At 38.0% G+C, this 24,234-nt stretch overlaps 1 protein-coding gene across 11 annotated transcripts in view; it reads right to left on the reverse strand.

Moving 5' to 3' along the window:
* The window catches only part of CDON (cell adhesion associated, oncogene regulated), a 92,857-nt gene that overhangs the window by 16,110 nt on the left and 52,513 nt on the right, over positions 1-24,234 (reverse strand). For all 11 annotated transcript variants that reach the window (XR_015552757.1, XR_015552756.1, XR_015552755.1 and 8 more), the window contains 10 exons: positions 23,219-23,508; positions 21,688-21,862; positions 19,757-19,885; positions 16,199-16,402; positions 14,444-14,625; positions 13,856-13,961; positions 8,987-9,109; positions 5,688-5,909; positions 3,038-3,318; positions 277-356 (listed from right to left, as the gene is read on the reverse strand). Coding sequence is in view for 5 of the 11 variants with exons in the window: in XM_087433896.1 (XP_087290022.1) it covers positions 277-356; positions 3,038-3,318; positions 5,688-5,909; positions 8,987-9,109; positions 13,856-13,961; positions 14,444-14,625; positions 16,199-16,402; positions 19,757-19,885; positions 21,688-21,862; positions 23,219-23,508 (1,792 nt within the window). In the remaining 6 variants the exon portion in view is untranslated. The remainder of the gene's footprint in view (positions 1-276; positions 357-3,037; positions 3,319-5,687; positions 5,910-8,986; positions 9,110-13,855; positions 13,962-14,443; positions 14,626-16,198; positions 16,403-19,756; positions 19,886-21,687; positions 21,863-23,218; positions 23,509-24,234) is intronic.

Raw genomic sequence — 24,234 nt, forward strand, 5'->3', positions numbered from 1 at the left:
TCTAATATAAGGACTTCAGAAACATCAAACCTTTTAATAATATCTCAGTGAGAAACAAAGTCTTTAATATTGTCATTATATGTCTAAAGAAAAGCAGCAAGATAAAAATTGTAAAGCAGGGACAAAAATTTAGTTAACAGCCTTAAACTTAAGACTCCATATTCTGAGATTTATATCTTCGGTAAAAATCCCAAGAACTTCCTTTGCTGAAGGGAAAGAATAAAGAGAGTCATATACCTTATTCACAACAACCTGTACAAATACATATCAACATACCTATTGTTGTTCCGGCAATTTCGACAGTTAATGCACTCCAATGGGTCAGTCTGAGGTACTGCTGTGTACATTCCACCACCCTTGTCAGCAAGGAGATACAGAGAAAAAGAAAAGAAGAAAGAATGCTGAAGGTGCCAGAGAGCAGTAAACAAATAATCTCAAGTGTAGAAGCTATGTCAGTAATAAATGGAGACCTGGTATATTTTAACCACCTCCCTGAGCAATGTTATGCTTATCGTTATTAACCAGTCTTCACAAACGAGTTCTGCACAATATTAAAACTGTACTCCAAAAACTTAACTGCCATGTTTTTCCATGTATTTTTGTACTGGAAAGAGGCAAACAACTGAAGGGAGAAGATTAGTCACTTCCCTTCAGTGTTTCAAATCAAATGGGCCCAAAATACAATATACATTATAACCTCCTATTCATTTTCACTTTTACAGCAGTCATGGAAGAATTTTATGTGATGCCAGTTGGAGAAAACGGGTGGAAATCTGTTTCAGTGATGTCACAAGATAAACCCATCTTCATTTTCCTGTAATTATTTCGATTACGTCTGTTCACTTGACTACACTAAGTTTTAAAACATGTTATATTTTTCCAGATGTAGTAGATTCTCAGCCAGCAATGACTTGGAGGGGAGTATTAATATTTGGATGTTGCTTTTGGCGGAAACTGCCCAGCAATTAAGAAAAATGCCCAGATTAACACATACCTCACTGTAAAATGTTCACTTGACATATACAACGGCAAGAGTTCTTCAAAACTGAAGTTAAGAATTGAACTAGCTTTCTGTCAGAGTCAGAATTCTGCTTTCAGATGAAAAACAGCAGAACTGAACTTGATAAGGGTGGGAGAGGCTGTCACACTACACCCAACTCAGAGCAGGCCTTCAAGGTTAGGAAAAGTTCAGGCAATTGTTTTTCCCAGAATACTTTCCATTTCCATTCATCTCATAACAACAGCCAGAATCTAAGCAAACCAAAAGTACTGAAAATTTCTCTCAACATTCTTGATCCAACTAGCAACAGGAATTTTAAAGAAAACATTGAGAGAAAGAATATTCCTGTACTATATTCAGTCCATGACGGTAAACGCCAAAGCTTCAGAAAACAAAGCTAACAACCTACAGGGTAACATACTTATTTGAATCACTAAACATATTCAAGTTAATTCAATGATTTTTATAATCACCAGCATTTTTTAAATTTCCCTATTTCCTCCCACCCGGGAGAGGAAGAAAACTAATGAGCTAAAACCACAGATAACATCTAAAATTGTACACCTAATGGGCTACGATTATTTAAATAGCAATTCATTGTTCAAAAAACTCAAAGTACTATGCTCAAATACTAAGGCAAACATTAGACTTATTTTTCCTTTCCATGTTAACAGCATGTGCTGTTCAAACTTTAATGCTCTCTCCTTCAGTGTCTTGGACAATGCTAGTAGTTCAGACTAGGAATGGTGACAAAAAAAGTTGAGAAAGTCTGAATATAAGCCATATATTTCCACACAAAATAATGAACTCATTATTCCCTTTTGGTAATGAGATGTACTAAAGCAAATTAAATTTTTTTTCTAAAACGTACTAAAGCTAGGTCACACGAAAGCCATTAGATTTCTAGCTTGAAGACAGAAATATATATTTTTGTTCTCCACATGTAATATTTTAATAAATCTTTATTAAAGTTGAAGGAAAAAAACTCTAAACTTCTTCGAAGTTTAGCACACTGTGGGTTATGGCAAATTTATATGTAATCAGAACAATGACAAAAACAAAACGAGTGCTTCATTTGGTCTACAAAACAAATTATCTCTTTGATTAAAAAATAATGTGGCTGCATATCCAAACAATGTAATAAATCAGCCTTCCTAGTGCAGAGAACCTCTTTAACCAGCATAAATCTAAAATATGCTAGTTATTCTATTCCCGTTTCAAAAATTAAACTATATCAGCTAGCTATCCCTAAAATAAAGTAGTTTTAAAGGTTTAATCACTCCTTGTGGCTAAAGAATACTAATACTGTAAAATGCAAAAAATCTTACAGGCAACAACAACATACATTGGGCAAAACAGAAAGAAATTCACGATAGGGCAGAAGCCACAATCTGAAGGCCTGCAGACACATTCTGCGCGGCCGACGCAAAGCTTTCAAAAATCGGAATTAGTTGTCAACATGCAAAAAATCTGACAATTTCACCCAGGTTTACAGATGTCTTGAAAAATCAGAAAACCTGGCAACACCGGGCCCTCAGTCCTCCATGTCAAGAAAAGAAGCTGAATTACGGCTGCTGCTTTAAGACAGCACGTGAGCTCTCCAGTTTGCTATGGCCTCCACAGCTCTGTATCATTCCCTATTTGTTCACTCGATTTCATGATCTGCCTGATTCCTCCAGGCATATGGGTTTTCAGACGTTGCTCTAAATAAATCAAATTTAAAGTATTTGGTCCGGTCTATACTCAATGGTATTTCTGTTTCATCTCAAGAATAACTTCCAGTCTGTTCATTACTGTTGTTCCACTTTTGGTGCTAAATAATTTTAAAATATAAACCAAATTGACAAATATAACTATTACTTGATAATAGGAACCTTACAAAGATTACTCTGGATCATGCCAGTGATACACTCTGTTTCCATCCCAGGGAGCCTGTGAGGTTTCTATGTTGCAAAAAGCCAACTATGCCGACCCTGTCCTTGTACCTTGGCACTGCGGGGCACAGGGAAGGCTTTTATTCATAATTAGGTCTCTTACATTCATTAGATGACGAGGATGTTCAAAATCCACATGTGTCCTGGTTAGAGAGCTCGTGTGCCCGGAGTAAAGCCCTCCGTTTAAGCTCCCATTCACGATTCCATTGACTCCATTAGGGACCTTATGGTGAAGATGGGAGCAGCCATTGCTGAGACCTCCATTGCTTATGAAGCTTCCATGAACATTTCCACTTATCCGGTTTGTGCCAGGCAGAGTGGTGTATTCCACCATCTGCCCATTAATATCTGACCCTTGGTAGAGATATCCTGGTGGGTCATATTCTGTTATGAGAGAATAAAAAAGCAAAAAAAAAAAAAAAGTAAGATACTGAAAAAGACAATCTTCTTGCTTAGGAAGTTTTATGAATGAAACCTCTACAAACACACTAAAATATAACAGTCTAACAGTGTTCACTTACAAACTACTTGTGAGATGTGCTTTAATAAGGTTACTGCTGTCATTTCCTTTACAGTGTGCAGGTAGTTAGGAACTTGGAGTTAATTATGACTCTGTTAATGGGAAAAGAAATTAACCAGAGAGAATTGCTCAAAAGAGAATTAATAAACTGTGCAAGCTGAAACCATCAAAGTATTGACAATACTAAGAAAAAGTGTCTAAACTCTCAAACTTCAAAGTTCCAAAAGAAACCGTGCAAAGCAACAACAACAAAAGGCAAACTTCAGGTTGGATATTTCAAATAGCAATACACTACATTTCTCAGTGAAAGGATGGAGTTGTGTGTATGTTCACTGACTGCTCATATAGTTCCTTGGTTATTACAGCCAACGTGGAAGTTGTGGGTACTAACGGCAAAAGGCTAATTATTCCACTTCCTTATATTAAAGGCATTTAAACAGCTGCCTCAAAATTCTGATTTCCACAGGCACACCTACCAGAAATTCTTAGAAAAAGCAAGATATTCCTTAGAAAGTAGGGCATTTGTTGTAAACTGTACAGGATTTGTTGTCAGAGTTTTTTGTTTTTGTTTTTGTTTTTTTTTGAGGAAGATCAGCCCTGAGCTAACATCCATGCCAATCCTCCTCTTTTTGCTGAGGAAGACCGGCTCTGAGCTAACATCTATTGCCAATCCTCCTCCTTTTTTTCCCTTTTTCTCCCCAAAGCCCCAGTAGATAGTTGTATGTCACAGTTGCACATCCTCCTAGTTGCTGTATGTGAGACGCCGCCTCAGCATGGCCGGACAAGCGGTGCGTCAGTGCGCACCCGGGATCCGAGCCTGGGCCGCCAGTAGCAGAGCACGCGCACTTAACCGCTAAGCCACAGGGCCAGTCCCCCGTTGTCAGAGTTTTGATAAATTCTTCAAAGGTATTAGAGCGCACCAAGACTGGATTAGGTGTCCCCCTGCTGTTACTGAACTTCTCGCACAGGTGTTCTACTGTCACTACCTGCTCATCTCTCCGCTAAACTATAAACTGAGAGGGCAGAGACCCTGTGACTTTATTTACCGTTATATCTTCATTGTCTTCCACAGTGCCTGGCACAGAAGAGAGTCAATGAGGATCTTTGGAATGAATCACTGATGGAACACTACTATGATAAATTTCCATTTTAAAACATATTATCAAGTCACAGAGGAAAATGACTTTAACCAGATTAATCTTGCTCAGACAACCAGATTAAAACTTTTCTTTTAATGATTCAGCATACACTCACACAATTAAACTCAATGACATTAAAACCATTTAGGAATATAAAGACTCAAACAAATGATCTCCAACCCTTTCAGCCTAGCGGTACCACCACCACTTCTCCCTCTGCTTATCTCCTGGAAGGCACCAAGTCAATAAAAATAGGTCATTTTTCTCCCCCAGAGCTATTAACTAAAAAGTGACCATATGTGGGAACCAGCTGACAGCTTTCTAGAAGCGCCTGTCACTGCTGGTATGTTCCTTTGCTTTCCTTTCATTCCCTTATTTTGGGGGCAAAGAGGAAACAAAAAACTTCCCCCCACCCAAGACTACAGTCCCTGCTGGCTCTGATTATCCTATAACAGCTGGGGGAACTGGAAAGGGAGGAAGGTGAGGGGAAGAGAACTGAGAGAGGAGCAAAAGGAAAAGGGTTGAGGTTCTTTGTTCCAAAGCAGCACTGTCACTGGTGGCTCAGGCGCGCCTATTCTAGATATGTTTAGGGGAGGGGATGCCACTTGGGAGCAGTTTGGGTACATCAGGCACTGAACCAGGACCGTGTTATCTTCAAATGTGTCATTCAGTGACAGAAACTTAGAAAAGTCTTCACAACCTTCCTTCCCATCATGCCTTTCTATTTGCGTGGACCAGACTGTGCAGTAGGAAGGTGCTCCAGCAGCAATTCCAGAGCCCATGCTTCGAGCACTCGTCCTCTTTGGTGGTCCGACAAAGCCAGGGCTTCCCAGCACCAAGTCAGCTATTTACTTAGAGACCTGCTTGGTTTTGGCTTTGCTGTTTATTTCTACTGGGCAATTTAATTTGATGCTCCACTTACTATGGCTGACAGCTAGAACAGTTTTCAAGTGACCTCCTCTTAATGGAGAGTATCTAATGTGTTTTATACCATGACACTAATACACGAAAGTGTTAGAAATCAATATTTATTCTGACAATATTTTTCTACCCATCTCTAGAAAAAGAGAAGGAAATAGTTTTGAATGACTTACTCTGTATGGTATTCTGCTGGCGGTTCTTCCACAGGCACATTGCAATGAAAACCATGAGAATGAGAACCATGACACCTAGCACACAGCCAACAATCAGATACAACATATCACTGCTTCTGGCTGGGCTGGTTGCAGGCCCGATGTTTCCTCCACTTCCTGAAGAATTTGGAGGAGTACTCAAGTCTTTGACAGGATACTCAGAAGCTCCAGGAACACGTTTCACTAGTTGAAACATAAAGGAAAACATGATGTCAGAGTGAATACAGACCCTATGAAATGGTTTACTCTCTGAAGGAGGTCTGGTTAGGAATGCAAGCCAGTCTGTTTACACTTGTTACTGAGATGATCTGACCACCAATGAGTCACAAAGAGGGCTCAAAAGTTTAAAAATCTGATGTGCTAAAGTTTTAGTCCACAAATCTAGAGAAATCACAAGATCAGAGAAACATGCACTCAGTCTAATCCAAACTGCTGTATGACTGTCTGCTTGATCGTACTTGTAGAAGATTCCCTAAGAGTTGAAATAAAAGTACTTCAGCTTATGGATGGGACAAAAACTCCTTTCTATCTGATATACTTTGAGCTGAATAAGACTCGAAATTACATATTTTATGCCTCTACCACATGGCTAATATTAGAAGATATGACTTTGGACTGTTAGAACAATTACACACAATTTCAAACACCTCATGCATAATATGAAGCATTCCAAACCAAAAACTTTTGGAGTCCACGTACATGCAGCACTTTTACCTAATTCATTAGTATTCAGGGTGACAGTGATAACAAAAGCTAATAACACAGGAGACTCAAAACCCATTCTCTCTGTCCCCAAATAATATGCTCTTAATGCTCTAAATGTTCTAGAAAAGCAGTAGAGCATAGTGGTTGACAGCCTGGTCTCTGGAACCAGACTGCTGAGGTTTATATCCCAGCTCCACCACCCATCATCAGCTATATGACTTTAACCTCCATGAACCAGTTTCCACATGCGGAAAACAGAGATAATAATAACAGCTCTAGCATAAGGTTGCAATGAAGAGTAAATGAGTTAATCCATGTAAAGCACTTAGAATAGAGCCTGGCACATGGCAGTGTTCAATCAATTTTGTTATTATTATTAGTGATTATGCTATATTTCCTGGTATGGCTCCTAACACCACACTGGAGAAGAGCTGTCTTAAAAAAACTCTACTTCAAGCAACATTATATTGGGGTTCAATTTTCCAGCAATTTCAACTACACAGAACAGAGCTGGGAATCAGTAAAGAAGAGGCTTCCTTTCAAAGGAAAGAGCTCTCCTCATTGACAGCTGGATGAATACCTGGCAGAGACTCAAGGAAATTCCCACTTCAGGTGGTATGTTGGATTATACTGTTTAAGGTTCCTGCCAATTCTAAAGAAAACAAACAAGTTTCTGAGGCAAAATGGATGTTACAGATCATACACTAAAGATCATGATTACTCACAGGGAAGTCCTTCAGGTTTATTCACTCTTTATTTACTCTTAATTTAGTCATAATTCTACCAAGCTTGATGATCTGGTTGCCATCCTCTTGCAAAAGTTAAAAACTGAGGACAGATGGCTTGTGGTGGAGGGTGAGTGAGACAGACCCATTAACATCGATAAGAAGAGACAGCTAAGAAACGAGAAAGGTGAGACAAAGAACTTAAAGAGAAACCAAAGAACAAAAGAAAAATCATGACAGTCTATGATTTCGAAGGGTAGGGAAAATGGCCGGCCTTTACCACCTCTGCCATTCCTGAAAACCTTACTGAATTACTCAAGATAAGACAATCATTGTTCACAACAAGAACCTTGAGTCATCTCTTTAAAAGCTTAAATTATGTATCGTATGTTCTAATTAAACAGGCTGGGAATTGTGTGATACATTTTAGGAACTCATGCAATAAGAAGAGTTAACATTTTAAAGAAGTTATTTTGTTTTTCACTGATCTGAAAGTCTGTAGGTAAACCTTTTATTCCCCAGCAAAGTCAATTAATGAGGAACTCTATTATAGACACAGCTATACTATTTATTATACTATTATAAACAACACAGTTATTACATTGTTGTCTGTGTTGTTTTCTGCTTTGCCTGGCTAAATTCTTAAATGTCTTGGGAACAGAGATGATAAATTTCATTTTATTTAATTTGACTCTGGAAGCAAGTAAGAAAGGCTCACTAACACACCACAGTATGCGGTACAAAAAGACACTCAAATATATGCTAGCCAGATGAAATTCAAGATAACTCTAAAGGTCTGTGTATACATATATTTAAATGTGGATTTAATATGTGGGTTTTGCAGCAGAAAGACACATGATTTAGAATTAAAAAATGGAACTAAGTCTTGGCTTTATAATTCAATCTTTCTGAGCCTCATTTTTAAATTGGGATAATAAAATCTCCTATAGTAGACAGTAATGGCTGCCCGGCCCATTTAATAGCTGTCTTCCACGCTAGCAGAGCCCCGATTTTGTTTAGGTGTCCACTCAGACCCCACATAACTCGGGGGTAGATCCTGATCAATCATTCCATTCCAGGGAATGGATTGGGAGGGCCAATGACTCAAGGGGGGAGATCTACCAGAGGACTCTGGGAAATTTTCCCATTCTTACAAACAGACACAGGAAAGGAACAGTCAAGAGACAAAGGAAGAAACAGTCTCCCTTTTTCTGTCAGATTAATTGGGACTGGACACGAGAGCTTTTGCTTTGTAAGCATCCACAGTAGCTGTTTTTATCATTCACGTGTGGTATCTTCTGTTTTTAAAAATGGCACTATTTTACAGTTAATCTAGGCATGTAGGCAGAGCTGAGAATTTCAATTTAGAATTAGCACTCACTAATTCTAAACTTAACTACTACACTTAATTAAACAAGTAGATAGTGTTATATGTATCTGTCATTCAAGAAACCATTTTAAGCATATGTAGCACTTTTCCTTAAAATTCTTCTACCTTTTTTTAGTATTCTAATTCTCAAGGCAATCACAGAAATTAGTCAGCAAATATTTCTATTTTCTTCACGGAGAAAAAGAGAAGGGAAGTGACGTACTTCGAGTCACAGAGAAATTAATGAATAGGATTAATGCTTACGCAAACTATTTCTCTAGACAAGTACTCTAGCCAACATATTATACTCTCTGCTAGGACAGTCTAAATGTATACACCTAGAAAATGGTCCAAAGCAGAAATTTTCTTAGATGAATATACCAAGAGTCAGAAGGAATAGTCCAGAATTTGGAATTCTAGCACCATCCAGGGAAAAAGCACAAGGTGTCATCGTCTCCTACCTTTAGTTTCACAGATCATCACATTACTGAACTCGCTTTCTCCGCCCTCATTGAAGCACTGCATCTTAATATCGTAGGAGGTTTCTGGCTGCAGGTGGCCAATCATGTGCCACTGCTTTGAACCTAGAAAGGGAAAAATAAAAGAGAAGCTTTACATGACATACAAGCTACATGATAATGTCAATATAATGACTTAATAATTTCAAAAGGAGGTTGGAGCAGCATTCGTCACCATATAGTAAGTTTGTGCAATAAAAACATACTTAATACAAGTATTTTAGTAACTCACCACTGGTAAATAGTATTTCCATTGCATGGCAAGAAAAAAATGGTAAAGAGAAGGGATAAACCAAATTAAAGCTATACCTGTGTGTTGGTGGTGATACTTCATTTCATTACAAATAATTACTGGTGAGTCTTCCATAAAATACATGTTAATTTTATGCATAGGTTTAAAAAAAATCCTTAAGTCCTTTGATTCCCTATTTCAGCCAAGCAAGTCATTCCACTGTCCACTCACCAGAAAGCAATACTGTATACGAGATCAACAAATGGTGTGCCACCTAGAGCAGGGCACCATTTACAAGACAGGCCTTAGCGAAACTCTCCATCCCATTGTAATGAACGCGACATGAACTGACAAACAAATGCCTGAATAAATGGCTGACAAAAATCAAACAGCAAAATCTACTATGGGAAACTCTCGGCTACTGCTCTCACTATTTCCTTGCTTTTGAGTCAGGGTCTCCAAACCACACCAGTATCACTAATAGAATGATTCTGTTATCCATGGCACACAGCCAACATTTCATTTAGAAACACTCCTAAACCGAACACCCCAGTATAAATCACTCTCCATTTTTACTTCCATGGACCTGTGACAAACTTTAATAAACAGGGACACTTCTGCCAGATTTAATTAACTCTTCCAGAACCTTTAATCCCCCTTAGAAAATACCTCTTCAAACTGTTTCCACTGTTTCTTAGAAACACAATTGTACCACCAACTGATTTAAGAATTAGTTAAAGGGGGAGAAAAAAACAAAACCAAACCACACATACAAGTCAAATCTACTTGGCTGACAGGACCAATATCACCAGGCTCCTTTCTAATTCAACACAGACAAAAATATTTCAATGCAGTAGCACGACCCCTTTTCCAGGTCGCCAATACAAAACCCCTCATTCATAAAGACCCATATTTCATAAGGAAGCGAATCTGCTTGTTTTAGGATCAAGGGACTCTCACAGGCTCACGAAGTGAGGAATTCTATGCCCCATTTATAAATGTAAAGAGGACCCTAAAAGAATCTTGACTTAAAATCTAGCTGAGACTGGAACAGACCTATTTCTAAATTCCAAAAACTTTCTAAAAGACTTCTATTTTTTCTGTATTCTTAGGTCTTTCTTGGCCCAACCCTATACTTACCTAACTATAAACATTCTCTTGAATAATTACTACACTAGATTTGAAGTTTTCCTTTCACAGCACTAGTAAAAATGGAACTAAACTAAGTTTCTGAGATGTTACTAATAAGAGAAAAATAGTAAAAATAACACACATCTTGTTAGATTAATATTCTACTGCTACGGTAACTATTCCAATGGCTAAAATTACAGGAAATAGCAGCAGAGGGAAAGAGTTTTTACTGATCATTGATAATATGACAACTAAGTGCATTATTAGGTTTAAAATCAACCAACAAGCATATTCCCTGTTTAACAGGCTATTTTTTTTTTCCTCAAAGGATATTTTAGAAAAGGTGAGAGATCAAAGCACAGATTCAAAGATCGGGATGACAGAAACTTTGATTTATTTGGAACTGAACTGAACTTTACAAGATAAAAATATTTATCACAAAACACTAGTATGTGGAAACATTTACAGTTTATCTAAATGTGGAACTTAATGCAGAAGATAAGATAACTTAATTGTTCTTCTCTTACTGTATTCTTTAACAATTTAATTGAGTTGCAAATTTTTTTCAAAAGCTTAAACAATTTGTTGTCAATATACATATGTAATCTAAAACTTGAAAGCAACTTTCCGTACAAAGGATAAATACTTTTGTTCCTGGGTTTGGGAGAACAGACCAATAGCTTCCAACTGCCACAAAATACATAAACTTGAAAATAAGGAATAAGCAAATTACACAGCACAGTGAAGCCCACTTAAACATCTAACTGCTCCGTCTGTTACATTTATAAACAAGTTCTCTGTGAACCATAAGACAAAACTCACATTTGCAGACACTACTACTGGATACAAAAGCTCCTTTACAGTAATTTCCCAGTTCCATGCTCAATATTCACACCCCACAAGCTCGCAAAGTTCCAAGAGTGAACTAGAGAATATAGTTTAAAAACTGTTTACCAGTGGATATTTCTAGACAGCAGAACTAGGAAGGGTGGGGGGAGAGAGAAAGACAGAGACAAAGAAAGATATTCATTTTCTTTACATTTGCCTTGTTTAGAACTATTTTATAACAAATGTTTAACCTCTGTCAGGAGATTTTAAATATAAAAATCTGACAGTTCCATTCTCCTAAACCAGCTGAACTAAAATGAAGACCTAGCTAGGACTGAAAGGTTGAACAGACACTAACAATTCTTTCCACTTCTTTTTTTAAACAGCCTTTTTACAAGGTAAAATACGCATATAGAAAAGCACCCACATCTGTACAGCTCCCTGCATGTTTGCAAACTGCACACACCCGTGGTATCAACACCTAGGTCAGAAAAGAGAATAGTGCTGGCACCCCAAAAGTCCCCGTTATGCTTCTTTCCATCACTTATCTCCCTCCAGACAGCTACTATCTTGACTTCACAGAACAGTTTTGCCACTAGCAATTATCTTTTCACATTTCCCCAATTCTTTATGTTTAAAGCAGATTTTAGGGACCGATTTCTTTCCTACTTTTCCAGATTAAGAAAAGAGAAACAACCACTCCTTCATTCAAAAAATATTTACTGAGCTCCTAACTATGAGCTCATTTTCATTACATTACAAATGTAATTCCATTGGATAAACATTAAAAGGAATGCTACAATATTTAAAGAAACATGATACAGCACATTTAAAATAATTTATCATAATACTATTTATAACAAAACTATATGCAGTATTTGATGTCAAGAAGTCATATGAAAATAACCTTGGCTGAGGGCAATTTTCTGACGTGATCCATTAGGACACTTGATATTTCAAAGAATCTGAATCTTAGAGTGAAAATAGACCTTGGGAGCAGCCTTCCCCCCAACGCAAGAATCCCTTCCAAGATATTACTGAAGAACAGGCATCCAACTTCTACTGAACACTTCCAAAATTAGGGAGTTTATTATTTTGTGAGAGAATCTACATTAGAAATGCTATGTTAGAAGGTTCTTCCTTATACTATTTCCTTTTAATTGCTCCTCCTCCAACTGATTGAGTTCCTTTTCCACATAACAGTCCTTAAATATCTGAAGACAGATGTCATGTTGCTTCTGTTAGTCATCTTTTTTCCAGCCTGATCATCCCCAGACATTCCCTTATTCCTTTTGGACTTCATTCATTCAATAAATGCTAAACACCTCACCATTGTAGGGACCAGGGATACAGCAGTGGGAAGAAAGGCCTCTTGCCCACATGGAGGTTAATATTTAGTGGGGGAGATAAACTTTAAGCAAATAATTTCATAGACACACACACACATCTAAACTATGATAAATTCTATAAAATAAACATAAAGGGCGCAGTTAGAAATTATAACAAGGGTACCTCATGGAAAGAGGAGGAGGTTATCTGAGCAAGTAACATGTAAGCACACAACAGAGAAAAGTAGAGTACCCAGATAAAGCCTTGGGAGAGGAGCGCAGTAGGTAGCAGGAACTGCCATGTGCCAAGGTCGCGAGGCAAGAAAAACCTTGGTGCACACAAGGAAACTGAGAGAAAGCCAGTGTGTGACAGAAGATGCAGTGAGAAAGGAAAGGTGCGTGAGACGGGGCTGAAGGTGCAGGCATGGGCTGGCCAGATGGCTGGGGTCTTCAGACCATATGCCAAGTTCCGTATTATATATATATTTTTTTATCTTTTTTTTTTTTTTTTGAGAGGAAGATCAGCCCTGAGCTAACATCCATGCTAATCCTCCTCTTTTTGCTGAGGAAGACCGGCTCTGAGCTAACATCTATTGCCAATCCTCCTCCTTTTTTTCCCCCAAAGCCCCAGTAGATAGTTGTATGTCATAGCTGCACATCCTTCTAGTTGCTGTATGTGGGACGTGGCCTCAGAATGGCCGGAGAAGCGGTGCGTCGGTGCTCACCCGGGATCCGAACCCGGGCCACCAGTAGTGGAGCGCGCACACTTAACCGCTAAGCCATGGGGCCGGACCCGTATTATATTTTAATTACAGTAGAAAGGCAGTTTCAACAGCCATCACTGTCTTGGCTGTTTTTTTCTCTACATATATTCCAATTTCTCAGCATCTCTGAAAGTGGATAACATGCTCAAGATGTGATCTTTCTAGTACAGACCTCAATGAAACTGTTGACTGCGACATTACTTTTTTAAATATAGCTAGAAGTTGCAATTGATTTTTATACTCAGGTCACTATTCATTTAAATAAAACAGAAAACAAACATTTTTTTCAGATGAACTAGTGACAAATCACATCTCCCTCATACTTTTGTAACTGACTGTTTCTATAACCAAAATGTAAGAGACTACTATATTAAGTTGGAAAAACTGTCTTTCTTTGGGAAAAATTCAAAGTAATAATGCATATACCATTTTTCACTCTGTCTTAAATTGGGATGTTTTTCATAATATTTGTAAACCCTCTCCCACCAAAGCTCCTTTACTGGGAATACAGCTTGCCAATGGGACTTACCTTCTACAATATCCCTCTTGTAATCACTGTCATTGTCACTATCTGTTGGCCGGTAATAGATATAAAATCCTTGAATGGGAGTGTTATTGTTACTTGATGGAATGTACTGGAAAATAGAAGCAAAGACTTGTCGAAGACAAAAATAAATGTAACTTTCACATCCATTAAGATTTATTTATCTGTGTGGCAATATATTCCTAGCTTCATTTTGCAAACATTCTTGACGGCCATTTTTAATTTAATTCAAAAGTATTCAAAGGTATTAAGAGCATTTAGCTTAATGTAGGGCTAAACAAAAATAAAGCAACACACTTCATGAGGTTGAAAGGTACATTTGGTTCAAAATGAATAAATCATGAAATTGCAACTAAGTTATCACTTAGATGGAAGTTGAGGAGACAATAATTTTATTTTTAACCCTGCCCCAATTATAAAATGTATTTTTAGATAAAATATCTGTGTCTGTCAATTTCCCTTCACTTAAAAGTTCAAAAATTTGCTGTTCACAGTATCGTGTCATGAGAATATGAAACTGATTGCTGACATGGTTAAACCAGAAAGTCTCCTTCGAGCAGAGATTTTACTTACTGTCCACTTGAGCATGATCTGAGTATCACTGACAGCTTCTGTGTACGCAATGTGAGGTCCAGTTATGGGGCGGTTAGAAAACCGACTGGGAAACCCAGCCACCTGGTAAGGACGAGATGCAGAACTCCGGAAACTCTCACCATAATGGTTGATGGCAATGACCCTAAATTTGTATGTTGAACCTTTCAAGGGGGGAAAAAACAGAATTTTAAAAAGGCTGTAATAAGACAACTGAAGGTACAATATTGAAAATATGACAATTGTGCTTAAGTAGCTATCTACAATAGCAATAATATAAGGAGAAATTTTTCTCTTAAAATAGTCTCAAGTTTATATGGTAAATAGAGTTCAACCCACTTGCCAACTTCTATCAACTGGTAGTGGCTGTTCAATGCATTGTGTTCAAGATTCCAAGACCTTCCTAGGAGTCACTGAGAGAGAACGCCACGAAAGATGAATCACGCCCATGCTGGAGGTGGGCAAGTGCAGAACAGGAAACAACATCTTTACTCTTTTTTCCCATCCTGTTCTAAAGTCATACCCATCAACACAGTATTAGTTGAAGTACCTGTGCTCTTTTCTCTCTGAAAGGAACAACTGAAGTGAAGTTTAACATGGTGAATTCATTTGTGAGGAGGTGCATGTGGGTGACAGCAGACGTCACTCTGACTCCACCAATAACAGGACAAGAGGGAGCAGATTGAAATCACAACAGAAGGTATTTATTTGGATTAGATATTAAGAAGTTAAAAAAAAAACAACTCCAAGGATTGTGAGTTTCTGAAAATCTGAATCTAAAGAATAAATTAGAATCCTAAAGTAAGTTTCCTAATAGATCAAAAATAACCATTGGGCTTCTGAAGACAATGTTTTGCATCTGTAAAATGTTACTTAGCTTCACCCACATTTAAAACTGCCAACTTCTCCCAACTACACCTCCATGTGCCGATGCTCCTCATATTACCTCTTTAGACAAACGCAGGCATTTGCTACTAAAGTACATTTAAAAGTCCATAAACAAAAATGGTCATGAAACCTAAACAAATAAAGTAAAGAAAGTTTGTGAGTACTGCTTTTCTCTTTTATGGTTTAATTTCTTTCATACAGCCTCAAGATAGTGAGGGGGGAGGGGTTCCTCTGCTGAAAAAAAATTTACAGAAGAGAGAAGTGTTAAGAGTTGTCTCATTAACACTGAGTATAACTGCTGAGATTCATCATCAGATCAAACATTTTTAGTCAAATAAGCAATTTTCCTCTTAAAATCCTCATTCATAGCAAAACACATACACACAAAGATGTCACCACAATATTATTTCTAACTGCAAATAAGTAGAAACAATGTAAAACCCATAAACAAAAAACAGGGTTAAGTAAATTATGGTATACTTATATACACAGCTATACAATTTATATAGATAAACAAATTGAGTTTTTGAAGAATTTTTAATGATACTGGAAAACATAATGATATAGTATGGGGAAAATGGGGTCACAAAACAATATTCATGGCATGATCCCAGTTTGTATTAAAAAGAGAAAAAAGGCTAGAAAGAAATATATGATAATGTAAACAATGGTTATCTCTGGATGGGTGGGTTTCATGTGACTTATTCTCTTCTTTATATTTTCTTTACTTTCAAATTTTTATACGATAAGCTTGCATTACTTAAACAATTAGAAGAATATAAGATTATTAAAAAAATGCATCTAAAGTCAGCACTGATGGTAAAAAAGGAAATGCTTGAATATTACTACCTGGCTCTAAACTACGAACTTCCACAGAAAGTTTGGAAGGAGGGATATCTTCAGCGGCCACCAGCCAATCACTGGTCCTCATCCGTTTATACTCAACCTTGAAGGCGGTGATTGGAGAACCCCCATTTGCCCGAGGAATCCAAGTGACGTAGACGGACGTCTCAGAGGCAGTAGAGATGGTAGGCCGATCAGGCGCCTCTGGAACTAAGGACAGAAACGTTCGTTCATTTCAATAACCCCCGCTGTCAGAGACAAGAACAACTCAAGTCCACTGACACAGGTAAATCCCAAACCTCATCTTATTACAGGTTCTTCATCTAAATTTTTGCCAGTTAATAATTTTAAGGCTGTCTTCCTGTCCTCTGATAAAATCTAAAGGGCAATGAAATGGCCAAATACAGAAATAAAAGAAAGGAAAAGTAAAATAATCTATAAACTTGATAATTAGCTCTGAAAAACTGACAGGTAATGAGTATGATCATTGCGACGATGTAATTTTGGATTCACGGCCAAAACAGTATAGAAGTAATGATTATTTGGTGCTTCAGGGCTGATTGTGGTTATAATTTATAATAAATTTTCATAATTATCTGTTATCTTATTTAAATGTTTTTCCTTATCCGCCCTAGCTACATAAAACACACTCAGCAAACAAGCTACAGATTATTATATTAGCTATTACTATCATATCCTATCTTAACACACCTCAAGGTCACAGGAATGCTATTCCAAAAAAACAGGGTGAAGGCAGTGATAGAGATAAAATTTGACTAATAAAATCAATACTGATAATAACGAGAAGAGAGCATGCTACTCAGGATGAAAGCCAGAAGACACACGTAGTACGCAGGATATGTTGTTAAACAAAGAAAAGTGCTCTCAGAAAGTAGATGATCTACAGGAACATCTAGAAAAAGGGGGTCAGAGAGCTAACGTCTAGCAGTTTTCAGTCAGCCCTGCCAAGCGACAGGGATGCCCTAACCCACAGATGAGACCATCTCGATTCTGTGGCAGATGGAAGCATCAGGAGCAAGTTCACCAGCCATCTAAGCCATGGACCTAACTCTTCTTGCTGACCAAGTGACCTTGTTACAACACTGACTTCCCAGTTGGTTTCTACAAAGAAAGAACGCTGATGGAAACAATCTGGTCTGTCCGCCAGCTACATCACAAATTAGTAAACTGCCATTCCAGTTGACATTAACCACCTGTGAATTTGGTAGAAATGAGCTGGTTCCCGAGAGACCGACTATCTTTCGGCATGCTAACAATCAAGTCTTTAGAGCTGGAACAAGGAGAACCAACTCTGGGCCTTGGTTACACCACTTTGGTGAAGTCATCAAGGGAGCTCTTTCTCTGTCAACACTGTGCCACGCTTCTCAATCAACACCCCTTCAACCCACAATACAAATACATACGAAAAAACAAAATAATGGTGCACATGGTACTTGTATGGAGAAAACTGTGGCATTTTAAAAACAAACTGCTTAATGGATAAAAAGAGGAATATATTTGAAGCAGGCAACTTTGATACTTACTGTATTCCTTTCAATTTAGAGAGCAATGGAAATAGAATGAATAGAACTGTTAGTGAATCTCTTTTTTAATACTAGACAACCAAACAACTTCCTTATGTTGATTCAAATGAGGTTAAAACTCCTCAAAGAACACCACAGACCAAAGAGGAAAGAAAGTGATTAGGGAAAAAAATCTCTACAGAGAAGAATATCTTCAATACCTAAAGAAATAACATGTGACAGTTGAGGGATAAAACAAAGAACACTGTACTTGGGGTTAAAAAATCTGCATTTGCATAGCAGTTCCAGCACTTTCTGGGTCATCTCAGCAGCTGCATAACCTTCTTGAGTCTCAGTTTCCTAATTTGTAAAAGAAATAAGCGACCTTCCTCATAGGGTTGTAGTGAAGATTAAATAATTCACTTATGGTTATCTCTGCTTGGACAACTCCAAACTCAAGATTTCCAGAACTGAATCCATAATCTTCACCTAAAAATTCTATGACCTATCTTGGTAAATGGTCCCTAGTTGCCCAGGCCCAAGTCACCATGTTTCTCCCTCTCATTCAGTATAGATTCAATTCCCTTAATCTGTCATCTATCATCTGTCCCCCTTCTCCATTCACACTGTCACCACCCTCATTAATTCTCTAACCTCATCTTCTGCCATTCCTCCTGTCCCTCTCTGCAAAATCCTTAAGGTTCCGTATAGCTTTCAGGGAAAGATTAAATGTTTAAGTACATCATACAAGGCACCCACTCTAGCGTCATTCCCCACAGCAACCAGTCACACTAAATAAAATCTCTCATCTCCTAAATCCCTAAACATCATTCATCTGTCTCTTTGCACAAGGAGCTGTCTTTGCCTAGAACCTCTTTTCCTGTTTCTTCTTCCAGCTACAGCTTTCTTGTCTCTGAGGCTTAGCTCAGGGCGCCTCTCTTCCCACCCCTTGGCCTCCTCTATCTCAGATGGGTGATTTAGATATTTCTCTTATGATCCCACAAAACAAGAGCGGACTCTCAGGCATAACGAATCAACATCATTGTTAGGGGTTAATTTGTCTATATTATCCACTATGTTGTGATTGGTTTAGTTGTTTATATCACCCACCGTACTGTAAACTTCTCGAAGGCAAGACTTATGCTCTCTCTGCTGCTCCAGCATTTGGTACAGCGTCTACGACAGTGTGCTAAACAAGTCATAAGGCTTTTGTTTCTCAAATGTCAGTTTTATTCATACAAAGTTGATACTCATAGAAGTAGTCTGCTAAGACAGTTGAAATGCTCCTCAGAGGTGAAAGTCCTCAAGCAAAAGAGGCTCACGATATTGAAGAAGCAGAGGCACTCCACAGGGGCGTTCAAAACGTCACGACCTACTTCTGTCTGAGACCAATTCATGGAAGACTATGAAAATAGGGAAGAGACGCTTGAAAATTCTTAGGGCTCAGCAGTGAAATTTTAAACCTTCTCTAGATATCCTGCCTACACAGGTTAGCACAATCACAAAAAGCACGCTATGTTGTAACTGTAGAATTGATAAGCGTGAAACGTAAATACTAAAAAGAAGTCTTGAAAATTTTACTGCTACAACCTCTAAAAATTCTAAGATTGACAAGATATAGCAATAAAACTGAGTATGATACGTAAATGTTCAATGAAAAAAACCTAAATCTTACTGTAGGTACCACCATACATTCTGATAAGTTACCAAAAAAAATTAGACTTTCAGAATTCAAAATATAAATTTGGTTTCCTTGCCAGAGAGGAGACAGAAAAACTTTTTGTGAGTTAGAAAAACTTAGTACCAGAACATTTTGAATCTGCGTGTATGACCTTAAATACCAATCGTGACACTGGGTTACCAAGATTTGAATACAGGACACTAAAAAATGGTTGAAATAGGACCTAATAAAGCTATATGGTAGGATATAATCTGAGTAATAAACAAACACCCCTCCCACTCCACCACCCAAATAATCTGAAACAGGTCAATTACATTTGTAAACAAACAAAATGAATAAAATGAAGATTCTTCTCTTTACCTCCACTATGCCTAGAGGAATCTGTAAGTACCACTCCAAAGTTGTCTGCAGCCTCCGAAACAACAGGGCGCTTAGGGATGCCCATGGGTGGAGAGGACGCCTGGGTGTTTTTGGATGATGCTATTTTCTCTAGAAAGGTTAAAAAACATATATTATAACAAAAGCTTCACTACACATGTAAAGTAAGAAAAGATACTATGAAACTCCACCAGTAGACAGATGTAAATATGTGAACGTATCTGTTACAGTGTCTAAACTTAAGACCTACATTGTGAATGTTCAGATAATCTGAGGAATTGATTTAAAAAATTACTTTGTCTTTTTCTTGTACCTTTAAGGGAAAACTAAAATGTGTCTTGCTACATCAGGCTAACTTTAATTTGAACAGAGAAAAAACAATACAAGTGAAAAAGCCAAATGACTATGGTAAAGGTTTGAAACTACTTGTTCTTTTTTCTTCTTTTTACTGTACATATTTCTTAATTCTAAAATATAAAATTCATTATTAAAGAGCTTCTGTTAAGCTTCTTCATGGGAAAATTGTCATGTTAAGTTTTAAAATTTCAAGGGGCAAAAAGTGAAATTGGGTGATTTATTTTAAAACTGAAATACATGCTTATTATTCAGTATTTATAGGTCAGACTCTATAAACACCTAAGAATTAATTATGAAAACTAATTCAAAATACATTTCAAATAAAAAATACTCATTATTTTTCTTGCCAGACTTAGTAACTAGATGATTCAAAAGCCAACAGATAATTTCTTCTCCATCATCATACTTCCTTTTCATTACTGTGCCATACAAAATACTCTTCCGCCCAATTCCCATCTCCACTCACTGAAGTCTGTTTGTACATTCATGGCCAAGCTATGATAGCATCTTTTCAATCAAGCCCACCCTCACAAGCTACCCTCCAGAGAGAACATCCTTTCTTTGTATTCCTCTGGCATTTTCTCTGTAAGTCTTTCCTAGTACTTGTCATATTCTGGCCTCTGCCTACACTCTCGTCCCCTCCAGTCTATCCTTACCCTACAGCCAGAATCGTCCCATTGAAACACACCGCAGATCATGTCACTCCTCCGCTCAAACCCTCTAATGCTTCCAGACCACTCAGAGTCAAAGTCAATGTCTTTGCAGGGTCAACAAGGCGCTGTGCGATTTGGCCACTTTGTCATCTCCCTGAGCACTCTCCCCTACAGCCCCCTCACTTACTTTGCTCCACTCACAGTGGCCCCCTCACTGTTCCTAGGGTACACCAAGCACACCCCACCCCAGGGCCTTTGTACTTGCTATTCTCTCTGCTGAGATGTTCTCTCCCCAGATATCCACACGGCTTTTGACTTCTAAGTTCTGCTTTGCTGTCAACTGCTCTTTGAGGACTTCGGGCCAACTGCTTAAATTGTGACACCTGCTACCCCATACACTTCCTATATCCATCCCCTAATTTATTTCTCTTGTTAACACTCATCACCTGCTAATGTACTTATAACTTAAGTGTAAGTCTCTCCCAACTAGAATGTAATCTCCATGAAGGCAAAGAGTTTTGTCTATTTTGTTTACTGCTCAGCACATGGAAGGCATTCAGTAAATATTAGCTGAACTGAAATTCTGCCTTGTAGTTGGTATTTATGCATATGTCTTACCTTTCTTTGAAAAGTAGAAGCTCCATTAGGATGGATCTGGGCTTGATCATCTTTGTTTTCCCTGCATCACCTACTCTAACGCCTTATATATCATAAGCTCTCAAAAATATTTGTGGAATATTTGATGTAAAGGAATAACACAACCATCCAAATGTGGCCCAAAAAGGTACTATAATAGGCTTATTTAATGAATGTATCTATAAGAATCTCTACTACTGAAAAAGATACTAACCAAAGTGACATTGAGACAGCCAGCTCGTTCCTCTTACAGCAGATCACACTCACCTTTGCTAGTTCGGAAGGTAAGCATGGCAGGCTGCCCTTCACCTGCTGCACTTCTTGCTACCATCAGAACCTCGTAGAGACTAGAAGGCTCCAGTTCCGTCAGACGGAGCTCATTTTCACTTCCTGGGACTCGAACTGTGTGCCAGCTTCCCGCCACACCAACACCATCGTCTAGCTACTCAAGAGAAAATAAGTCTTCTTATTAAAAAAAAAAGGAGATAAAGAGCAGAAAAACCTTCCATTGAAATTTGATAAAAACTAGAAGTCATCCAATTCCAGATGAATTTTCGGAAGTGATATACTACTGTAAGTAAAAGAGCCATTTTTCTTCATGTTAAGAAATCTAAGGAGACCTGTAGCAAGAACTTAGGAACTCGCACTGCAAAAGACTCCTGGTTTCACTATTTACCACTAACTTATGGCCTCATGCAAGTTAGTTTGATCTCTCAGAGTTTGTTTCCTTTACTTGTAATGAAAACAATACTCCTTTCTTAATGGGCCAATGGGAGAATAAAATAAGTATACAATAATATGTATTGAGGATGACATATAATATACATAAGAAGTATGTGATAAATTAGAATATATATTATATATATTTATGTGTATATGAACTATATAATTGTGCATTGTATATTTCCAGACTTCTTGTTTCATGTCTTCACACTGTTCAATATGTGTTGGAGGAAATAAATTAAAAAGAGACCCAATCAGTTATGTCTTGGTTAATGGAACCAAGAGACAACAAACTTTTCATGTGGATAGAAATACTAGTGAAACTTTCTTTATCTAGAATCATCAGGTTAGAAACAGTGAATAAACCTTCAAATATCACCATGTTAACTTGACCATATATTAAAAAATATTACTATTAAATGATGAATACCAAAATGTCTTAGACAAAAAATATTATTTTAAACATGAATGCATCTCTTTCCATTTCATTCATTCACTAGTCTCATAAACAAAGAGAGGAGATTTTCTTCATTTTGCTTTAATATAAGCCTCTGGAGGGAAAACATCTGAAAAATCACCTGAGAGGATCAGGTTTACCAATAAAGAACCAAACAATGTAAGATTCTGATACAATTAAGAAGACAACTGGAAATGAAAACAATTGTCAGAGATTATGCCAGAGGACTTGGTTCAAACAGTCGTTTCTAATAAGCAAGTGCTTTATTTGCTAACTAAACTGTATTCTACTATCTTAGAGAGGGAAGGAATTACTTTTTAAAAAGCGGTTTATAGAGCTTTACACCCAAGGGGCTAAAATGTTTGATAAAAAATGTCAAGAAGTCACTGGGTTCTTCGAGTCCCTGTTTGGGGGGAAACTACTTATACTTCGTTCCTACTGCTTTTATAGGACTGGTATACCCAGCACGACTGCTGGGATCTCTCTCCCAAACTCATTATCCTAAAACACTCTTGCTCTGTTCCCGCCACCCTACACAATATCCAAGATAATAAGCATGTGCTATGCACACAATGTTAAGGTGTGAGAAGAGAAAGATGATAAATGAGAAGACGTTACCTTTCGATACTTCACAAAATAGGCATTGATGGGCAGCCCGCCGTCCTTGCCCGCACTCCAGACCAGGTTGTACGTGTCTGGTGTGTGGGTCTGTGGAGGGCTCAGAATGATGGGGGCATCAGGGACAGAGGCACCACTAGCATTTTTCTCTGATGTTGATTCCACTGCACTGGAATGTTCCTTCACTGGAAATAAGCTCAATAATCCAGTTTCTGAACCAGCTCTTTCATCATTCTGAGTGGGCTCGGAAGGTGTGACTGTTTCTGCTTTTGTATTTGTTTCAAAAGGAACTATAGAGAAAGGAAGAAAGAGAAAGAGAGGAGAGAGCTTGAAAAAAATTCACTACTTCAGTGTCTTCTATACAGTGACCGAACTGCCCACACTGATACTATTAGCACAATTTGAGTCCTAGAAGTTGAAACAGGTAACATTTCAATTTATAATTCACGGAAACATCTCACCCCCAGTAGCAATCTCTTATTCATGAAGGAGAAATTGTTTGAAAAACCAATTATATGATGCAGTTCATCAGTTTAAAAAATGTTATTTTTCCCTTGCTCTACACTAGTATTCCCTCTTCTACAACGATTTGCTAGTTTAACCTCAGAAGATTTTAAGGTGGAGAATAGGGAGCTTTAACTCTAGTTGGTAAACGAAACACAACGAGCAAAGCATTCCCTTGGGAACAGGTGAAATAAATAGTAAGGCAATGGGCAAGAGTCAGGCGATGAGCCACTGGGTGGCTAGTCTCCAAAGATCCCTCTCAGTATCCACATCCCTGGGCAGCCCCTCCCATGCTGAATCCGGGCTGGCTCTGTGACTCGCTCTAACCAGTGGAAGGCAGAAGTGAGCCGTGCTCTTCCAGGCTTAAGCCTTAAGAAGGCCTGGCACTTCTACTTCTGTGCTGCCACATACAGACGTCCAAGTGAGCCATGTGGAGAGACCACACGGGGAGAGTGAGAGAAAGAGAAGTGGGCGGTGGTTCCAGCCCTCACAAAGGTGCCACACATGTGAGT

Source organism: Ceratotherium simum, chromosome 7, assembly GCF_057802395.1.
Source record: "Ceratotherium simum simum isolate JZ-2026a chromosome 7, ASM5780239v1, whole genome shotgun sequence".
Lineage (NCBI taxonomy): Eukaryota > Metazoa > Chordata > Mammalia > Perissodactyla > Rhinocerotidae > Ceratotherium > Ceratotherium simum.